General features: G+C 48.9%; 2 protein-coding genes across 2 annotated transcripts; one reads left to right on the forward strand and one right to left on the reverse strand.

The window, feature by feature from the left end:
- The first annotated feature begins 7,210 nt into the window (after positions 1 to 7,210).
- Positions 7,211 to 12,342, forward strand: LOC122727938 (leucine-rich repeat-containing protein 14-like). The gene is made up of 3 exons (XM_043965896.1): positions 7,211 to 7,814; positions 9,827 to 10,444; positions 11,340 to 12,342. Exons 1-3 carry the CDS (start codon positions 7,531 to 7,533, stop codon positions 11,905 to 11,907), a joined length of 1,470 nt encoding a protein of 489 aa, XP_043821831.1. The 5' UTR covers positions 7,211 to 7,530; the 3' UTR covers positions 11,908 to 12,342.
- LOC122727956 lies at positions 12,336 to 14,099 on the reverse strand. Its single transcript, XM_043965906.1, has 2 exons — positions 13,959 to 14,099; positions 12,336 to 13,707 (listed from the first exon to the last, which is right to left on the reverse strand). Exon 2 carries the CDS (start codon positions 13,668 to 13,670, stop codon positions 12,537 to 12,539), a length of 1,134 nt encoding a protein of 377 aa, XP_043821841.1. The 5' UTR covers positions 13,671 to 13,707; positions 13,959 to 14,099; the 3' UTR covers positions 12,336 to 12,536.
- Between the last annotated feature and the right edge of the window lie 658 nt (positions 14,100 to 14,757).

The raw sequence follows: 14,757 nt of genomic DNA on the forward strand, positions 1-14,757 counted from the left end.
ACACATTCTTGGAACAGGTATATAAGTTTTGCCAAACTAAAAAAAGGGTGGTCTTTGACTCAGGGTTAAGAACTCTTACACAGAGGGGGCAGCAGCTAGGTGGGGCAGTGGATAAAGCACTGGTTGTGGATTCAGGAGGACCTGAGTTCAAATCTGGCCTTAGACACTTGACACTAGCTGTGTGACCCTAGGCAAGTCACTTAACCCTCATTGCCCCACAAAAAAATCACCCCCCCCCAAAATTAGAACTCTTACACAGAAATGAAGTGGGTGGGGCTACATAATTCCTCAGGTCCCTTTAAGCTTTAAAATGTTATGACCAAGGGGGCAGCTAGGTGGCGCAGTGGATAAAGCACTGGCCCTGGAGTCAGGAGGACCTGAGTTCAAATCCAGCCTCAGACACTTAAGGCTTTCTAGCTGTGTGACCTTGGGCAAGTCACTTAACCCTCATTGCCCAACAACAACAACAACAAACCCCAACAAAAACAAAACAAAACAAAAAAAATGTTATGACCTTTCAAGTCTTGGAAGCAGCCCCTGATATACACGTCAGGCCAATCTAGGCAACTAGAACCAGGAAGCAATGCATGCACTGGGCTGTGCAGGATTGTGTGGTGAAAGGCCAATTAATGAGATCGTTGGACATGATAGTTTCTCTGTAAGGGTTAAAAGTCCTGGGACTGCAATAATAAAGATTGTCCAGAGGGAAATTATAGAATCACCAGAGTTGGTAGTAACTTAAGGACATCTAGTCATAACTTGCCTAACTTAGAATCTCTAACATCCCCAAGTGACATCCCCAGCCATCATTTGAAGACCTCAGGAGAGGGGGAACCTATCACGTCCATAAGCAGCCCATTCCACTTTTTGATTCCTTTAATATTTGGTAGTATTCCAGTCCACAGAGCCCAAGTTTGTTCATGTGCATCTTTCAAGGATTGCTTCTAGTGCTTGGGATGCTTTTGGGATCAAGCAGAGTAAGTCAAATACCTCTTCCACATAGGCCTCTAAATAATTGAAGACAGCTATTGTGTTCTTCATTTTAAATATCCCTTTATCAGTCACATGGCATGGCTCTAGCTGCTCTTTACCATTTGAAGGGCTCTCCTTTGAAAATGCTCCAGGTTTAGCAGTGCCTCCCTAATATGTGGCATCCAAAACCCAACAGTACTTAGAAATGCAGTCTGACTAGGGCAAGCGTGCAGGACCAGTCTTCTTTGTTGTATACAGGCACTATTGAATTTAGGGGAACTCAAGATTGCGTTTTTATTTTTTAGCTGCCATAGTACACTGTTGACTCACTGAACTTGCAGTCCACTGAAACCAGGATGTTTTCAAATGAACAATCTACAACAGGCTTCTCATCCCAAGTACTTGGAAATTTGATATTGAACCTAGATGTAGGACTTTGCATTTATGTCTATTGAATTTCATCTTATTAAACTATTGAATTCTAGCCTGTAAAGATATTTTGGGATCCTGTCTGTCACCTTGAATGTTAGGTGATCCAGCTTTGTTATCATCTTCAAATTTGATTAGCATATGTATGTATATGCAGTTATCTAGAGTTGATGAAAATGGTGGATTGATCTAGAACACTAGAACCAGTGGGGTTGGAACAATGTATATATTGGTCTGTAAGTGCATGATCAAAGAAAGTTCCAAGTTCTGCCAAGTTGACAGAACCATTTGATTACTCCTTGGGTTCAATCATTCAAGTAGTTCTGAATCCACCTTATTGTATGACATTCTGCTCCATATATCTCCACCCTCCTGGAGCTCAAGCCACCTTGCCTTCCCAGACCACAAGGTTGCCAACTTGGGTGCACTGCTGTTCTTGCCATTCCCATCACTACCAACCCAAGGCAACTAGACTGGAAGACCAGGTAATAAGACTTGTGATGGAAGGCCATATGGAGAACATTCTGCTTGCTCACTTCCCTTCACCAATGGATCTCTTCCCCACTGATTTTTTTGTTTCATTATTCAGTTAGCCAATTTGCTATCCCGGTGCGTGTATTATTGAATCTTAGGTTACCAGAAAGCAACACTGCCTCACTCTGCTGCCTGCTTTCTCATCCCCATCCACCTCAATTCTACGTTCCCAGTGTCCATATCTGCCTGTCCTTAGAAACTCCTCATTCTCCATCACTACTTCCACATTTTCCCTCTGCCACTATCACTGTTAGCCTCTCTTCCTCTGAGGTTCCCGCGATAAAAATTCTTTATACAATCTGTTATGGACCTAGCACCCCAGAAGTTCTCTGGGGGTAAATCAAAGAACCTTCCAGACACACCTAAAGATATTAGTGGCACCCTGATCGGGATTGAGCTAGTTCTAGGACCACCACCCTTTATTCCAATCCCCCCCACCCCCGCCCCGGGGAGATAAGATTAGGTGTGGCTGCTGCCTTTGTGGCATGAGGAGGAGAGAGATGGCTTGAGAGATCTGCAGCAGCCCCTCACCCAACTCCCCCAGCCACCACCAGTGGAGGATGGTCCTCCCCCAATAAGTCAAGATGATTACTTCATCAGACCACCAGCGGACCTCTATAAAAGTATCTGCCTGTTTCCTGCTCGAGGAGATAGGTATCAGAGCCACCCCTCTGTGTCATGCTTTCTCCCCATCTCTCTTGGCTTCTGTTGCCCCTAAATATTATCTTTTTCTATTGGATTTGTGGCAAAAGGGTGTAATTCTTTTTATTTGCAGGGCAATGAAAGTTAAATGACTTGCCCAGGGTCACACAGCTAGTAAATGTCAAGTGTCTGAGGTCGGATTCGAACTCAGGTCCTCCTGAATCCAGGGCCGGTGCTTTATCCACTGCACCACCTAGCTGCCCCTGTCCTCTACTTTCAAATTCTTAGCTCCTTTGTTCCTTGCTAAATTACCCCAGGCCTCTTTCACTCTTTTCACTTTTTTTTTTCCACTCTTTTCACTTTTTTTTGTTGTTGCTGAATGGAGCTAGAGGAAGTCACACATTCATACTAACTGGGTCCACTGCAAATGTAATCTAAACTTAGTTGGGCTCTCACTGGAGCAAAACAGTTTGTTTTTTTTTACTCCTTAATTATCTCATTCCATAACAGTTCATCCAAACCTCTTATCTCCTTAGGCTTTCCACATTACTCTCTCCCTTGTCCTCAGGTGAGGTTCTTGCCTCTTAATTTACTGAAAAAAGAAAGAAAACAATTGGCTGAGTTTTCTTCTGTCAGGACTTGCCCAGGGTCACACAGCTAGTAAGCGTTAAGTGTCTGAGGTCACATTTGAACTCAGGTCCTCCTGACTCCAGGGCCGGTGCTCTATCCACTGCACCACCTAGCTGCCCCTTGTGTTGAATATATTTTTGAAAAATCAACAAGCATGTTTTGTCTGTTACCTTTCCCTTTCTGTAATCCTATCACTCAGACTAGTGGGAAGCCAATTAATCCAGGATTTCTTGATCAACTCAGAAATTTCTCATAACATTTATATAAATACATGTTATTTCCTCTTTAGAATGTAAATTATTGGAAAGTAGGAGCTGTTTCAATTTTATCTTTGTACCCCTAGTGCCTAGCAAAACACCAGAGCAGCCATGGCTGTGGGCTGGTATTACTGTGGCCTTAGACTCTCTCAGTCAGTGACAGTGGCTTTCAGAGACCAGCCTATGGAGGGGAACAAAATCCAGAGATGAGGACCAGAGGGTAAGGAGAAAAGAGGACTCCAGGTCTTAAAACCGATAACTATTGAAAATCTTGTTGGTTAGTGAGGGAGGGAAGAGAATTTCTTTCACCAATCTACTTTCCCTTAGAATAGTCCTTGATACAGATTTGGCATCACAGACCATTCCCTTACTCCTCCCCCTACCCCAACACACACACACACACAGCTGTTCTAATCCCTTTCCTTTTCTGCAGGTAGAATTTTCTGAGTACACCCAAAGAACTTAGAGGGTCCAAAAGAGGAAGTTTGGGGAGCTAGCTGGTGGTGGGTAGGTCTGTGTAGTTCCAGGATGTGAAGTGTCTGAGCCCTGTGACTGTATGGGGTCATGACCATAGGGAAATCATACCGATGTAGGTGGGGTTGGAAGGTCTGGATTTCATGTTCATGTCTTTGAGGAAAATTCTATATCAGTTAAATTTAGATTCAATTCAGTTACTAGAACCCACAAACCATGGTGCTCGTTAATGAGCCTGTGTTTGCAGGATGAGTACCCTCTGTTGGTCAGAGAGGATACTGCAGCTTTTTTGGAGGTTAATGAGCCAGATTGTGACTGAGGTGGCTACTGGGTTGATGGCCCAAAGAAATATTATACTCCCTAGGCTGAATTTAAATATACTCTTACATGCTATTATCCTGTAGGTTTAAAAGAGTCAGCTCACAAGCCAACTTGGACTGCTGCCCCTGTTGGTATTATATACAATGCTATTCTATTGCTCTTTTAAACTCAATTCTCTTTCTTTCTTTCTTTCTTTTTTGGTGAGGCAATTGGGGTTAAGTGACTTGCCCAGGGTCACACAGATAGTAAATGTTAAGTGTCTGAGGCCGGATTTGAACTCAGGTATTCCTGACTCCAGGGCCGGTGCTCTAGCCACTGCATCACCTAGCTGCCCCAATTCTATTTCTTTAAGAGATAGCTTTCTATAATTTTTCTAGTCATGAATCTCATCCCACCAAGTGTCAGCAATAGTTTTAATTTACTTAATTTGAGAAATAGCTCAAATTTGCTTCCTTGTATTTCTGGTTTAGCCTCTTTATAAACTCACACTTTTTGTATTTGAATATAGATATCTGATGAGCTTTACTGATATTGTCTGCTGTTGATTACTATTTCTTTCTCTTATGCTATTTTCCTTTCTATACTGTACCTGCTGCCTTCTATGGTAGCAAGCTGCTCAACTCCATGAGGGCAACTTTCTTCCCCTGATCACTTTTCAGCTTAAGATCTTTTTTCTTATTAGACTCACAAAACTCTTGGCAACTGTATTTACTGGTCCTCAGTTCAAATCCAATTTTTATATGCCATCTTTTTAGCCAGCCGTTCACTTCCTAAATCTGTCTTTCTCTTCTGAAACCCTACCTTCAGGTGGTAGTTGAAAAACACTACAGGTGTCCCTAAAGTCTTTGTTTTGTTTTGGGGGGCCCTAAAGTCTTTAGTATTTTGCCTAGGACCACATAGTAATTGGTGTAGCAATTCCTCTGACATTCTCCAACTACATATCCTTCTCAAGGTTTTAGAGGTATCCCTGAGGAGTTGGAGTATCTTTTTCTAATGCTATTGGCCTAGAGTCCCTATTCCACAATTAACATCTAGTTCCATTTAATCAATTAACATCAATTAAAAGAGATATTTACCTATCTACTTATCATCTATCAGTGCCAACATTTTGCCCCAATACCTGGGGGGTACCCTCTACCATTGTCTTGAGCTCAAACTTAACACAGTTTCTACATAGTTTTGGTCCCACTAAGTTCAAATCCAAGTGCAGCATCATTTCTGGATGATTCCACATCTGAATCACTGCTGAGCTGAATCCCACAGATCACCCTTCTCCTTGTTCCTTGGTGCCTCAATGCTACACTGGCTGGCTGCAAAAGCAAGCATAGATTATACTCCTGGATGTTTTGTGGCTCTCCTTCCTGATCTTTTGGAGTTCTGTTCTTAGAGCATCTGGGAAATCTCATCTGTCAAATGAGCCAAGGAAATGGCAAACCATTCCAGTATCTTTGCTATGAAAACCCCAAAAGGGGTCAGAAAGAGTTGGACACAACTCAAAAAAGATTGAACATCCCAGCGCATTTCCCCTACTCTTTTAAATTGCTTTTATTATATTCCACCCTTTATTTCAAAACAAAACAAAACATTGCTATGATTAACGCTACTGTGGGCAAAGGTTAGGACCTCTACAATGGAGGCATATTTTAATCATACCCTTGGGCATAATTGTACTTGTATAATGCATATCTGATTGCTTACTGCTTCAGGGAGGGGGAAGGGGAGGAAGAGAAAGAGGGATAGAATTTGGAACTCAAAACTTTAAATAAAAATGTTTATTAAAAATTTTTAAAAATCATATCCTTGGGCAAGTACAAGTTTCCATAAAGCAGGGAATGTCTATGTATTTATGTATGTGTATAATATACATACATACATACATATATATATATATACATATACACAGACATACAGATATAAACATTTTCTGCTTTATGTAAACTGCACTATGTAACTATATAGAGGTTTGGATCTATACAGAAACGTGCGTGTGTGTGTAGTCTTCTATAGGGATCCAAACCTCTCCCCTAACCTTTACCCACACCAGAATTTTACACACACACACACACACACACAGAGCATATACATGGATATAGACACATGTATATGTATACATGTAAATATGGACTACGTATGAGTGTGTATTCCTTAGTAAATTAAGCCCTTAGGCAAAAAGCAAAAACAAAAGCACCAAGCCCTGAAAGCCTGGAGTCCCGGGTAGGAGGAAGCAGTCAGTCTTCCTGGGCTTACTCTCAAGTAGGACCGTGCCAGGTGGGGCCCACACAATTTCCGAGTCTTCCTTATTAAGTGGAAGCGTCTCGGTTACCTTCTGACAATAGCAAGAAAGAGATTACTTGAGTGAATGAGAGGTGATGGGGGGAATATCAGTGAAGGAAATAGAGGTCGCCCCTTCTATGAATTTGCCTGAGAAAGGGGGGATCGATTGAGGATAGCGACTGGCGGGTATGATAATGAAGCCTTTTTTAAAGGCTGGGCATGTTCAGGTGTGTGGGGGGGGAGGAGGAAGATCAGAGACCAGGCACGACCAGGGCTGAACGCAATACTTCGGCCGGCTTTGCCAGGGCAGAGAAAGGGGCTGGATGCAGACGGAGAGGACGTGACCCTCTATGGGGCCCCGAATGTCCATCACGCGTGGCCCCGGAGGCGAGAGACGGGCAGTCTTGGGCAGCAGGGCAGGCAGCTCGCAGCCGGAATAGACGGTGGGGAACCAGAGGATTTTGAGGGCCAGCTCCATGGCAGACGATGAGGAAGGGCTGCGCAACAATGGGGCACCCGACAGCCAATCGTGGGCGAGCTCTCGGCCCCGGCCCGTCTCGGCCCAATGGAATGCCCAAACGCCATCATCCTGCGCGATCGTCGCCCGTCTAGATTCCCCAGCTGGGTTTTGGGCGGTTGGCTGTTGGTTCCTCCCGCTCAGAGGGTGAGAGCGGAGTCGCGGGGCAGGGCTTGAGGGACCGCCCTTATAGGAGCCGGAGCTGGAGTCGGAGCCGAAGCAAAACCGGAGCTGGAGCCGGAGCCGGAGCCGGAGCCGGAGCCGGAGCCGGAGCCGGAGCCCGAGCCGGAGCCGGCTTCCCTCTCTAGCTGCCCTGCCGCCTTTCCCAGCTTCGGCCTCCGGACCTTTTCCAACCACGCCCACGCAGATTGGGAGGGGGTTCAGTGTGGTGTGTGGAGACGCGCCTGCGTAGACAGACTCCCTTCTGTAGGGCCCAGGTGAGCCGCACCTGCGCAGAGGTGCCAGATCGGTTCCGCAGAAATGCAGTCGTTACTGTCCCTGTGCGCTGTGCAGGTGGCCCGGCACCAGTCCCTGGCATGCCGTGCTCTAACCTCCTTGCCTCGGGAGCTGTATCCGGCCTTATTCCGGGCCGCCTTCATGGAAGGCCGAACGCTGGTGCTGCAGGCGCTGGTGCAGACGTGGCCTTTCCCGCGGCTCAGCTTCCGGCAGCTGCTGCCCGAACCCAAGCAGATGGGCTTGCCCAAGTGGCCCCGCAAGGAGAGCGTACAAGCCGTGATCCTGGCGCTGCTGGCGGCGCCGCGCAGGTAGGCCAAGCCGGGGCAAGGCGCTGGCATGGGGAGGGCGGGGCGGGGCGTGTCTTTGGGCCTTCGACTCCAAGATGCTGTGCAAAGAGGCCTGTAAATTCCTCAGCCTGGTAGAGGGGTGGCACGTATGCACTTAGGGTCCGGAAAGAGCAGGTCTCATTGAACTCTGCACACCGAAAATATTTAATAAATGATTGTTAAATGAATGAACGAGCTGGGCAAGAGGCACAGACGTTTGTGCTAGCCTCTGGAGCCTTCAGTTTCAGACCCTCTGAAGGACCAGGATGCGATTTTGCTTGGGGCTGCACAATGGGGAATCGCTTTGTTGTTTGGGAAGCTTTTTACAAACCTGTCTGTGGGGCAACTGGTAAGCCTTAACAAATTGTCTAAGCTTGTCATTCCCGAGGCAGGACTCATTCCTAACACATCCATCCGTGCTTTCCCAGGAAGGAATCTACCAACAAGTAGGTTCCTAGCCAATATGCCTTTTTTATGGGGTAGGGCAAAGAAAGGGAGCCTGATCTGGGACTGCCAAAGCTAGGGAACGAACCAATCAGAGCCCCTTGAGCCTCGATACCTTCCTCAAGGATATCTATTCATCTCATTTACCAGTGGAGTTCTGGTTTGGAGAGGAAGTGAGAAAGACCTCAGCCTTCCCCTCTAGCTCTTTAAGTACAATAATAATTAGCATTTATATGGAGCTTAAGGTTTGAAAAGCACTTTATATGTTAACTCATTTGATCCTTACAAAAACCTATTATCCCCATTTTTCCATTTGAAGAACTGAGGCAGATAAAGGTTAAGTTGACCAGAACAGGGTCATATAGATAGTGTCTGAGACGTGATTAAATCAGGTTTGCCTGATTCCAAGTTCTGTGTTCTATTCTTCCTGCCACCTAACTATGGATCTATGATCTTTGATGTCACTGCATCAAAGATCTATGATTGACCTCCCTTCACCAAAGACATTATCAATCCATCTATAATGTAGAAAATAACATGAAGGATTACATTTTTAGATGATACCCTGGAAACAGAGTCCGGTTATGTTGTAAGAGACCATTGGTGTCCAGTGGTAATAAAGGCCCATAGACTTAGCTGGTGGCAGTGGTTGTAAAGAAGAGGGGATGGAGATTTTGTAGAGATATATAACGATTGGAATGACACCACCTGCTGGAGACTTACTGTAGAAGAGTTCTGCCCATGAAGCGAAGGCCTTTGAAGGCAAGACCAGGAGTCTTTTCTTTGGAAAAAGAAGTGACAAGGGCTAGTGGGAGGAAGAAGGAAGAGACTAGCACTCTGTCTGGTGCTCTTTCCTGAGGACACTGGTGGAGAGGGGAGCTAGAAATGTGCTCTCCCTTTAATAGATAGGAATCTAGGCCTTTCTCTCTCTCTTTAACAAATTCTTATTCTCCTTAATAAATGCTTAAAAGTCTAACTCTTGCTAAAGCTTATTAATTTATTGGCGACCACTCATTAGATATTTTAGACAGTTTAGCTAGAATTTTAGCCCTTAACAGATAGAAGCAAATGTGAGGAGCTGGAGAATTGGAGAGCAACTCTACGGAATCACTGACAAGGAGTTTATTGGTTGAGAAGTATTTATTTGGTATTTGGGATGATTGGGGTGTGGCCACATTTTTCATTTGGTTAAACTTTGTCATTACTTCTGAGGTTTGGCAGGTTTCCACATATCTTCTTGGGATCTGGCTGACAGGATCGGGGTAGAGAAAATTTTAAGGAAAGGAGTAAGAATTAGACTCTTGAATGTAACAAAAGGCAGGCAAGATGTGACTGGAAGAGTATCTAGGTAGCCTGTGGTGGGAAAGAGTAAAACGTAAAAGTATTGGGCTCAGGACCTTCAGCTAGAGATGTTTGGGAGAGAGGGCTCTTTAGGCTTGGGGCCCCAAAGTCCTGATCTTCCCCTGGGACCTCTGCTGACCCCATTTTCCTGACCAGAGTGAGCTGTCCAGGTCATGGTCTTAGCCTTTCTCACCTTTTTCCCCCTGCAGGAAGCCTCAGCTTCGAGTGTTGGACATGACTGGTTTCCTGGATGCTAGCTGTGGGCAGGACCCCACAACCATGAGCATGTGGGCTCGATCAGTGGCAGTGGCAAGGACCTGCCTCAGTGCTCAGACTCAGGCCAGAGCAGCTCAACGCTTGGCCAAGCGCCGCAAGCTGGAGCCTCAGGCCTCTGTCGCTAATCCTGTGGAAGTGCACACTGACCTGCTGGTGAACCGAACTTCTTACAGTGTCCTGAAGGAAGCTCTCCAGACCAGCACTTGTGGCCCCCTTCGCCTGCGCTGCAGGGACCTTTGGGCTGAGGAACTCTCAGGTCCTAGCACTGTAGCTCTCTTGGAGCTGCTGGACCCAGTGTGCCTGCGCCAGGTAGATCTTCGCTTCAACAACCTGGGACTTTCAGGCCTGTGTACCGTTGTGCCCCACATGGCCAAGTTCACTCACCTGTTGAGTCTGAAGCTACAATACAGCAATGTGGATGTGCGGAGGCTCACGGCTGAGGCAGAGGGCAGCTTCCAACACTTTGTTTCTGCAATTGGTCAGCTAAAATGCCTCAAGGAACTCAACATGGGTTCCTCTCGCCTCTCAGGCCGCCTTCATCAGCTCCTCAGGTAAGTAGGCCTAGATCCCTGAAGCACTAGCCTTTTTATCAGGTGGGAGAAGCAGGTGAGAAGCCCATGCCTCAGCCTCATCTTGGTTTCTCATTAGATATCCTTTCCAGGAGGCAAGCAGGCAGCTGGGTGGCTCAGAGGATAGAGTGCTGGGCCTGGAAGACCAGAGTTCAAATGTACCCATAAACACTTAATAGCTGTGTGACCTTTCAAAAGTCACTTGTTTGACTTAATCCATTAGAGAAGGAAATGACAAACCACACCAGTACCTTTGCCAGGAAAAACCCATGGTCTGTATGATCAACAAATACTTTGTAGGCCTTCCTTGGGAAGGGGAAAAGCAGGGTGCCTCCAAAGGGTCACAGGCTGGAGGCCATCTTGGCCCCTGAATTAGAATTAGAAACAAGACCAGTTGGAACTCAGAAAATAGGGTGTTGAATAAGGAAAGGTAGCAGCTGCTATTTGATGGTACCTGTGTTGCTTAGGACTTGACACTCCCCATGAGCACCTGGGCTCTCATAAGGTAAAAAACAACCCCAAGTAGAAGTTCTGGTGTTTGGGGGAGGGAGGATGGTCAACACCATAGGAAAGGGCATCCCCAGGGTGGTATGGCTTCCAGGTATAGATCCAGGTACATACAGCCTAGAGCTAAAGGGTTCATTCAGCACAGTAGAAGGGGTTAAAATCATTAAGAGGAATGCTGGAGTGGCACATACCTTTCCCCCTTAAAAGCTATATTTCCCCAGCACCAGTGCCTGACAAACAAGAGGTCCTGGAGGCTTTATTATAGCCAGAGAGTACGAGAGTAGGACTTCAGCTTTGCCCAGCCATGAGGGTCTGTGTATTCCAGCTTCTGTCTTCCATTGAAATGACCAGTGCCTGTATCTCTCTGCAGCAGCCTACAGAGCCCTCTGGAAAGCCTGGAACTTCCCTTCTGTGCCCTTCTCCCTGGGGACTTGAGTTACCTGGCCCAGAGCTCCCATGCTACCCACCTCAAGAAGCTGGACCTCAGTGGCAACAAACTGTCTGGTGACCACCTGGCCCCCTTTCAGACATTACTGAAGGAAGCTTCAGGCTCCCTGCTATGCCTGGATATTACAGAGTGCCAGCTAATGGATGTCCACCTTATGAGCACCTTGCCCACCCTACGCTGCTGTACCCATCTTCGATATCTTGGTTTCTATGGTAACCCTGTTGCTAGTGCTGGGGTGAAGACCTTTCTTGAAAATTCAAGGTCGTTGCCTGAGCTCCGGCTGATTGTTCACCCAGTCCCCGTGGATTGCTACAAGGACCTGCCATGGCCACCGTCTTCAGCAAGTCTCCTAGAGGGTGCTGTGGATGAAAAGAAGCTTGCGAGTGTGCAGGCTGAGCTGCAGAAATTGCTACAGGCCATGCAGCGTCATGATGTGCAATGGACCATGGACATCTATGGCAACAACAGTCTTGACTACTTCAGCCTGTAGTGTATGTATATTTTTATGGGGGGAGTGCAGGAAAAGGCAGTATTCCTCTGCTTGGTCTAGATGTAGGATCATCCCAAGGCAGTGAGTGCCTCCTGCTCTGAGCTTTGGCAGAACCAGAATGGGCATTAATTACTCAGTATATTGCTCCTAGATGGATTGTGTAAGAGTATTTGTAATTGTGTAATAGATATTTTATGCCGTCCATAATAGTAGAATTGTTCTAGGGCTTCGAGTTCTGGCTTTGGGGGGTTGGGGGGGAGGGGGTTCTGCTTTCCTGGGGGTATCTGTCTGTAACTCCATGACCCATTGCACAAACTCTGAACTTGTGGTCACTCTCCTTGTATTCTTCCCCACCTCCTACTCCATCAGTGTTCCACCTGTTATGGTCACAGACGCTCACAGACTACAACACCAAGAATAAAGGCAATACCAATGTAAAGGTCTCCTCCATTACAAACAGTCCCACCAACCCAGCCTCCCCTATTCAGCATTCCCTCAGCCCTAACCCCACTTCCCTCACTTCAAACCCAGTGCCGCTGAGGGACAGGGTAACTGATCTCCCTACTGCTTGCTGGGCCCATACCCTGAGAGCTAAGGTCAAGAGGGTAAGGGGGGACCTCCCAAGATCCTCAGAGAAGCCAGGTATTTGAGTGACGGGTACAGTAGCAGGCCTGGAGTAACAAGGCGTGCAATTCCTTATAGGCCTGCTCCCGCCAGTGAGGCAGCAGGGTCTGATTATTGAGGACTCGAAGATTGGGAGTCCCACGACACAGAAGGGTGTAGAGGCAGGTCCATCGGCTTTGCAGGGCCAGGCGGGAGCGGCAGAGGATGATGCCCCGGAATGTCTTCTTCACTCGAAGAGTCTTAAGTGCTGGCAGGTCAAGGTGGCGGAAGACTAGGCCCCGGCTCTGGGAGACATCTAGAGTTTCCAGGGACTGGGACTCAAGTGCATAGGATACGCCCAGGTCCTTGACAGGCACAAGCACGTGTAGGACCAGGGTTTTAAGATTAGGCAGGGCCTTGGTCAGTTCCTGCATGGTATCTGGACACACGCCCTTGAAGCTCCAGAAGTATTTGAGCTCCAGGGTGTGGAGCTGCTGGAAGCGGGTGAGCAGTGCCACTGATGTTGCGGACCAGTCAAAGGGTAGCTTGGCTCGGCGGAGGCGGGGCGCCCGGGCCAGCAGCCTCTCCAAAAGCACCTGGAAGTTGTGTATCTGGTCCAGCTTGGTGAGGCTCACCTGGGTCATGCTGCACGTGCCCGGTGGGTAGAAGTCCGGCGGCTCCAGGTGTGTCAAGGTCCAGTTTAGCTCCAGGTCCTGCAGATCGCCGCAGTGGACGCCCTCCAGGAAGTCGGTGAGGAAGTCGGCCCAGCGGGCCCCCTGGTCGGCCAGGTCGAAGCTGGCCCGGAGGCGCAGCAGGCTGGCTCCGCGGGCCATGAGGTGGTAGGCATACTGGTGCACCCAGTCCTTCCAGCGCTCAAACTCTCGCGCCGACACCAGCACCACCTCCAGGCCCGACTGGAAGGCGCCGAGCCGCATGAAGTCGGCCGTGCGCCAGAGGCGGGGCGTGCGCATCAGCTGGCTCCAGGAGCAGCACACCTCGGCTGCCGTGCACTTCTCCGCCTCGGTCAGGAAGGAGAAGATGTGCAGCTGGCAGTCCACCGGCAGCAGGCCGAAGGGGAACACACCGCGCCCGCTGGCCCGGCCTTCCTCCCGGGAGGGGACGCCCCGAACGCTGCCTCGGCGCCGCCGCTTCCGGGGCATTGCTCCGGCCGAAACTTCCCGAGGCTCCGCGGGGGTCCTGGGATGGGGTACGGCGGAGGGGGGGGGGGTGAGCCGAGCCCAACCGCTCCGCAGCCCCGGTGAGACCCCGCCCCCTCGCTTCCCTTTCCGAGGCCCCGCCCCTACCGGGCCCCGCCCCCTCGGCCCTCGGCCCAACGCTGCACCTCCAGCCCGGCTTCCCTCCGGGGGAACCGATCCCACCCCGCTCAGGCCAGGCCCGCCTCACCATGGGAACACCACAGCCGGCCCTTCATCCCAGCCACCCCCTACCTGGCAGTTCCGGGCACGGGCGATGCCTTTTCTCTGTCGTGGCGTCAGCCTAGCGCGTCTCAGAAACCGCCAGAAGAGGGAGGAAGGAGCCAAGGTTGGATCTCCAGGAGTCACCAATCGGCGCGCGCACTCCGCTCTCACTTCGGAGCAGACGAGTCCGCAGCCCAGAGTGACACCTTCCCACCCTCTTCTGGCGGAAGTGACGTAAACCGGAGACCAGGGCGTCTCTAAGGCTAACGGAGTAGTGTGAGGGGCCCCCTGACGGTGCGGGGGGATTCGGGAAAAACGTGAGAGCCGGGGACTGCAGTGGATGTGGTTCCTGCTCATCCGAGCGCCCTCTGCCCTCCGAGGCAGCTGGGGGCGGGGGGAACGACGACACATTGTAGATAGAGCGCTGGGCTTAGAGTCAGGAAGACCTGAATTCCAATTCAGCCTCAGACACTTGCATGACCTTAGGCAAGTCACTTCTTCTATAAAATGAGGATAATGACAGAATCCTACCTCTTAGGGTTGTTATGAGGACAAAATGTTTGTAAATCGCTTAGCATAGGGCCTAGCACATAGCAGGTGCTAGATAACTTATTCCCTTTACCTAACTCCCCCTCTCCCCAATTTAGAGCTCTTCTAGTCCAGTGAGGAAACCAGGGGCTGCTTCCTTAGAGAGGGATCCTCTGAGGGGTCGCGCCCATCCCTGCCTAGAGCTCTATCGAAGACCTCTCTAGTGCAGGGAACCCACACCTCTCTCCACGGCTCCCATTGCTCTACTGAATGTGGCTGGAGGTTGCTCAGGAAGTTTCTC

Source organism: Dromiciops gliroides, chromosome 1 (genome assembly GCF_019393635.1).
Source record: "Dromiciops gliroides isolate mDroGli1 chromosome 1, mDroGli1.pri, whole genome shotgun sequence".
Classification (NCBI taxonomy): Eukaryota; Metazoa; Chordata; class Mammalia; order Microbiotheria; family Microbiotheriidae; genus Dromiciops; species Dromiciops gliroides.

Coding starts and splice junctions, on each gene's coding strand:
- LOC122727938 (XM_043965896.1), top strand. CDS start 7,531: ATGCAGTCGTTACTGTCCCTGTGCGCTGTGCAGGTGGCCCGGCACCAG. Junction 7,815..9,826: donor CTGCTGGCGGCGCCGCGCAG/GTAGGCCAAGCC, acceptor TTCCCCCTGCAG/GAAGCCTCAGCTTCGAGTGT. Junction 10,445..11,339: donor CGCCTTCATCAGCTCCTCAG/GTAAGTAGGCCT, acceptor ATCTCTCTGCAG/CAGCCTACAGAGCCCTCTGG.
- LOC122727956 (XM_043965906.1), bottom strand. CDS start 13,670: ATGCCCCGGAAGCGGCGGCGCCGAGGCAGCGTTCGGGGCGTCCCCTCC.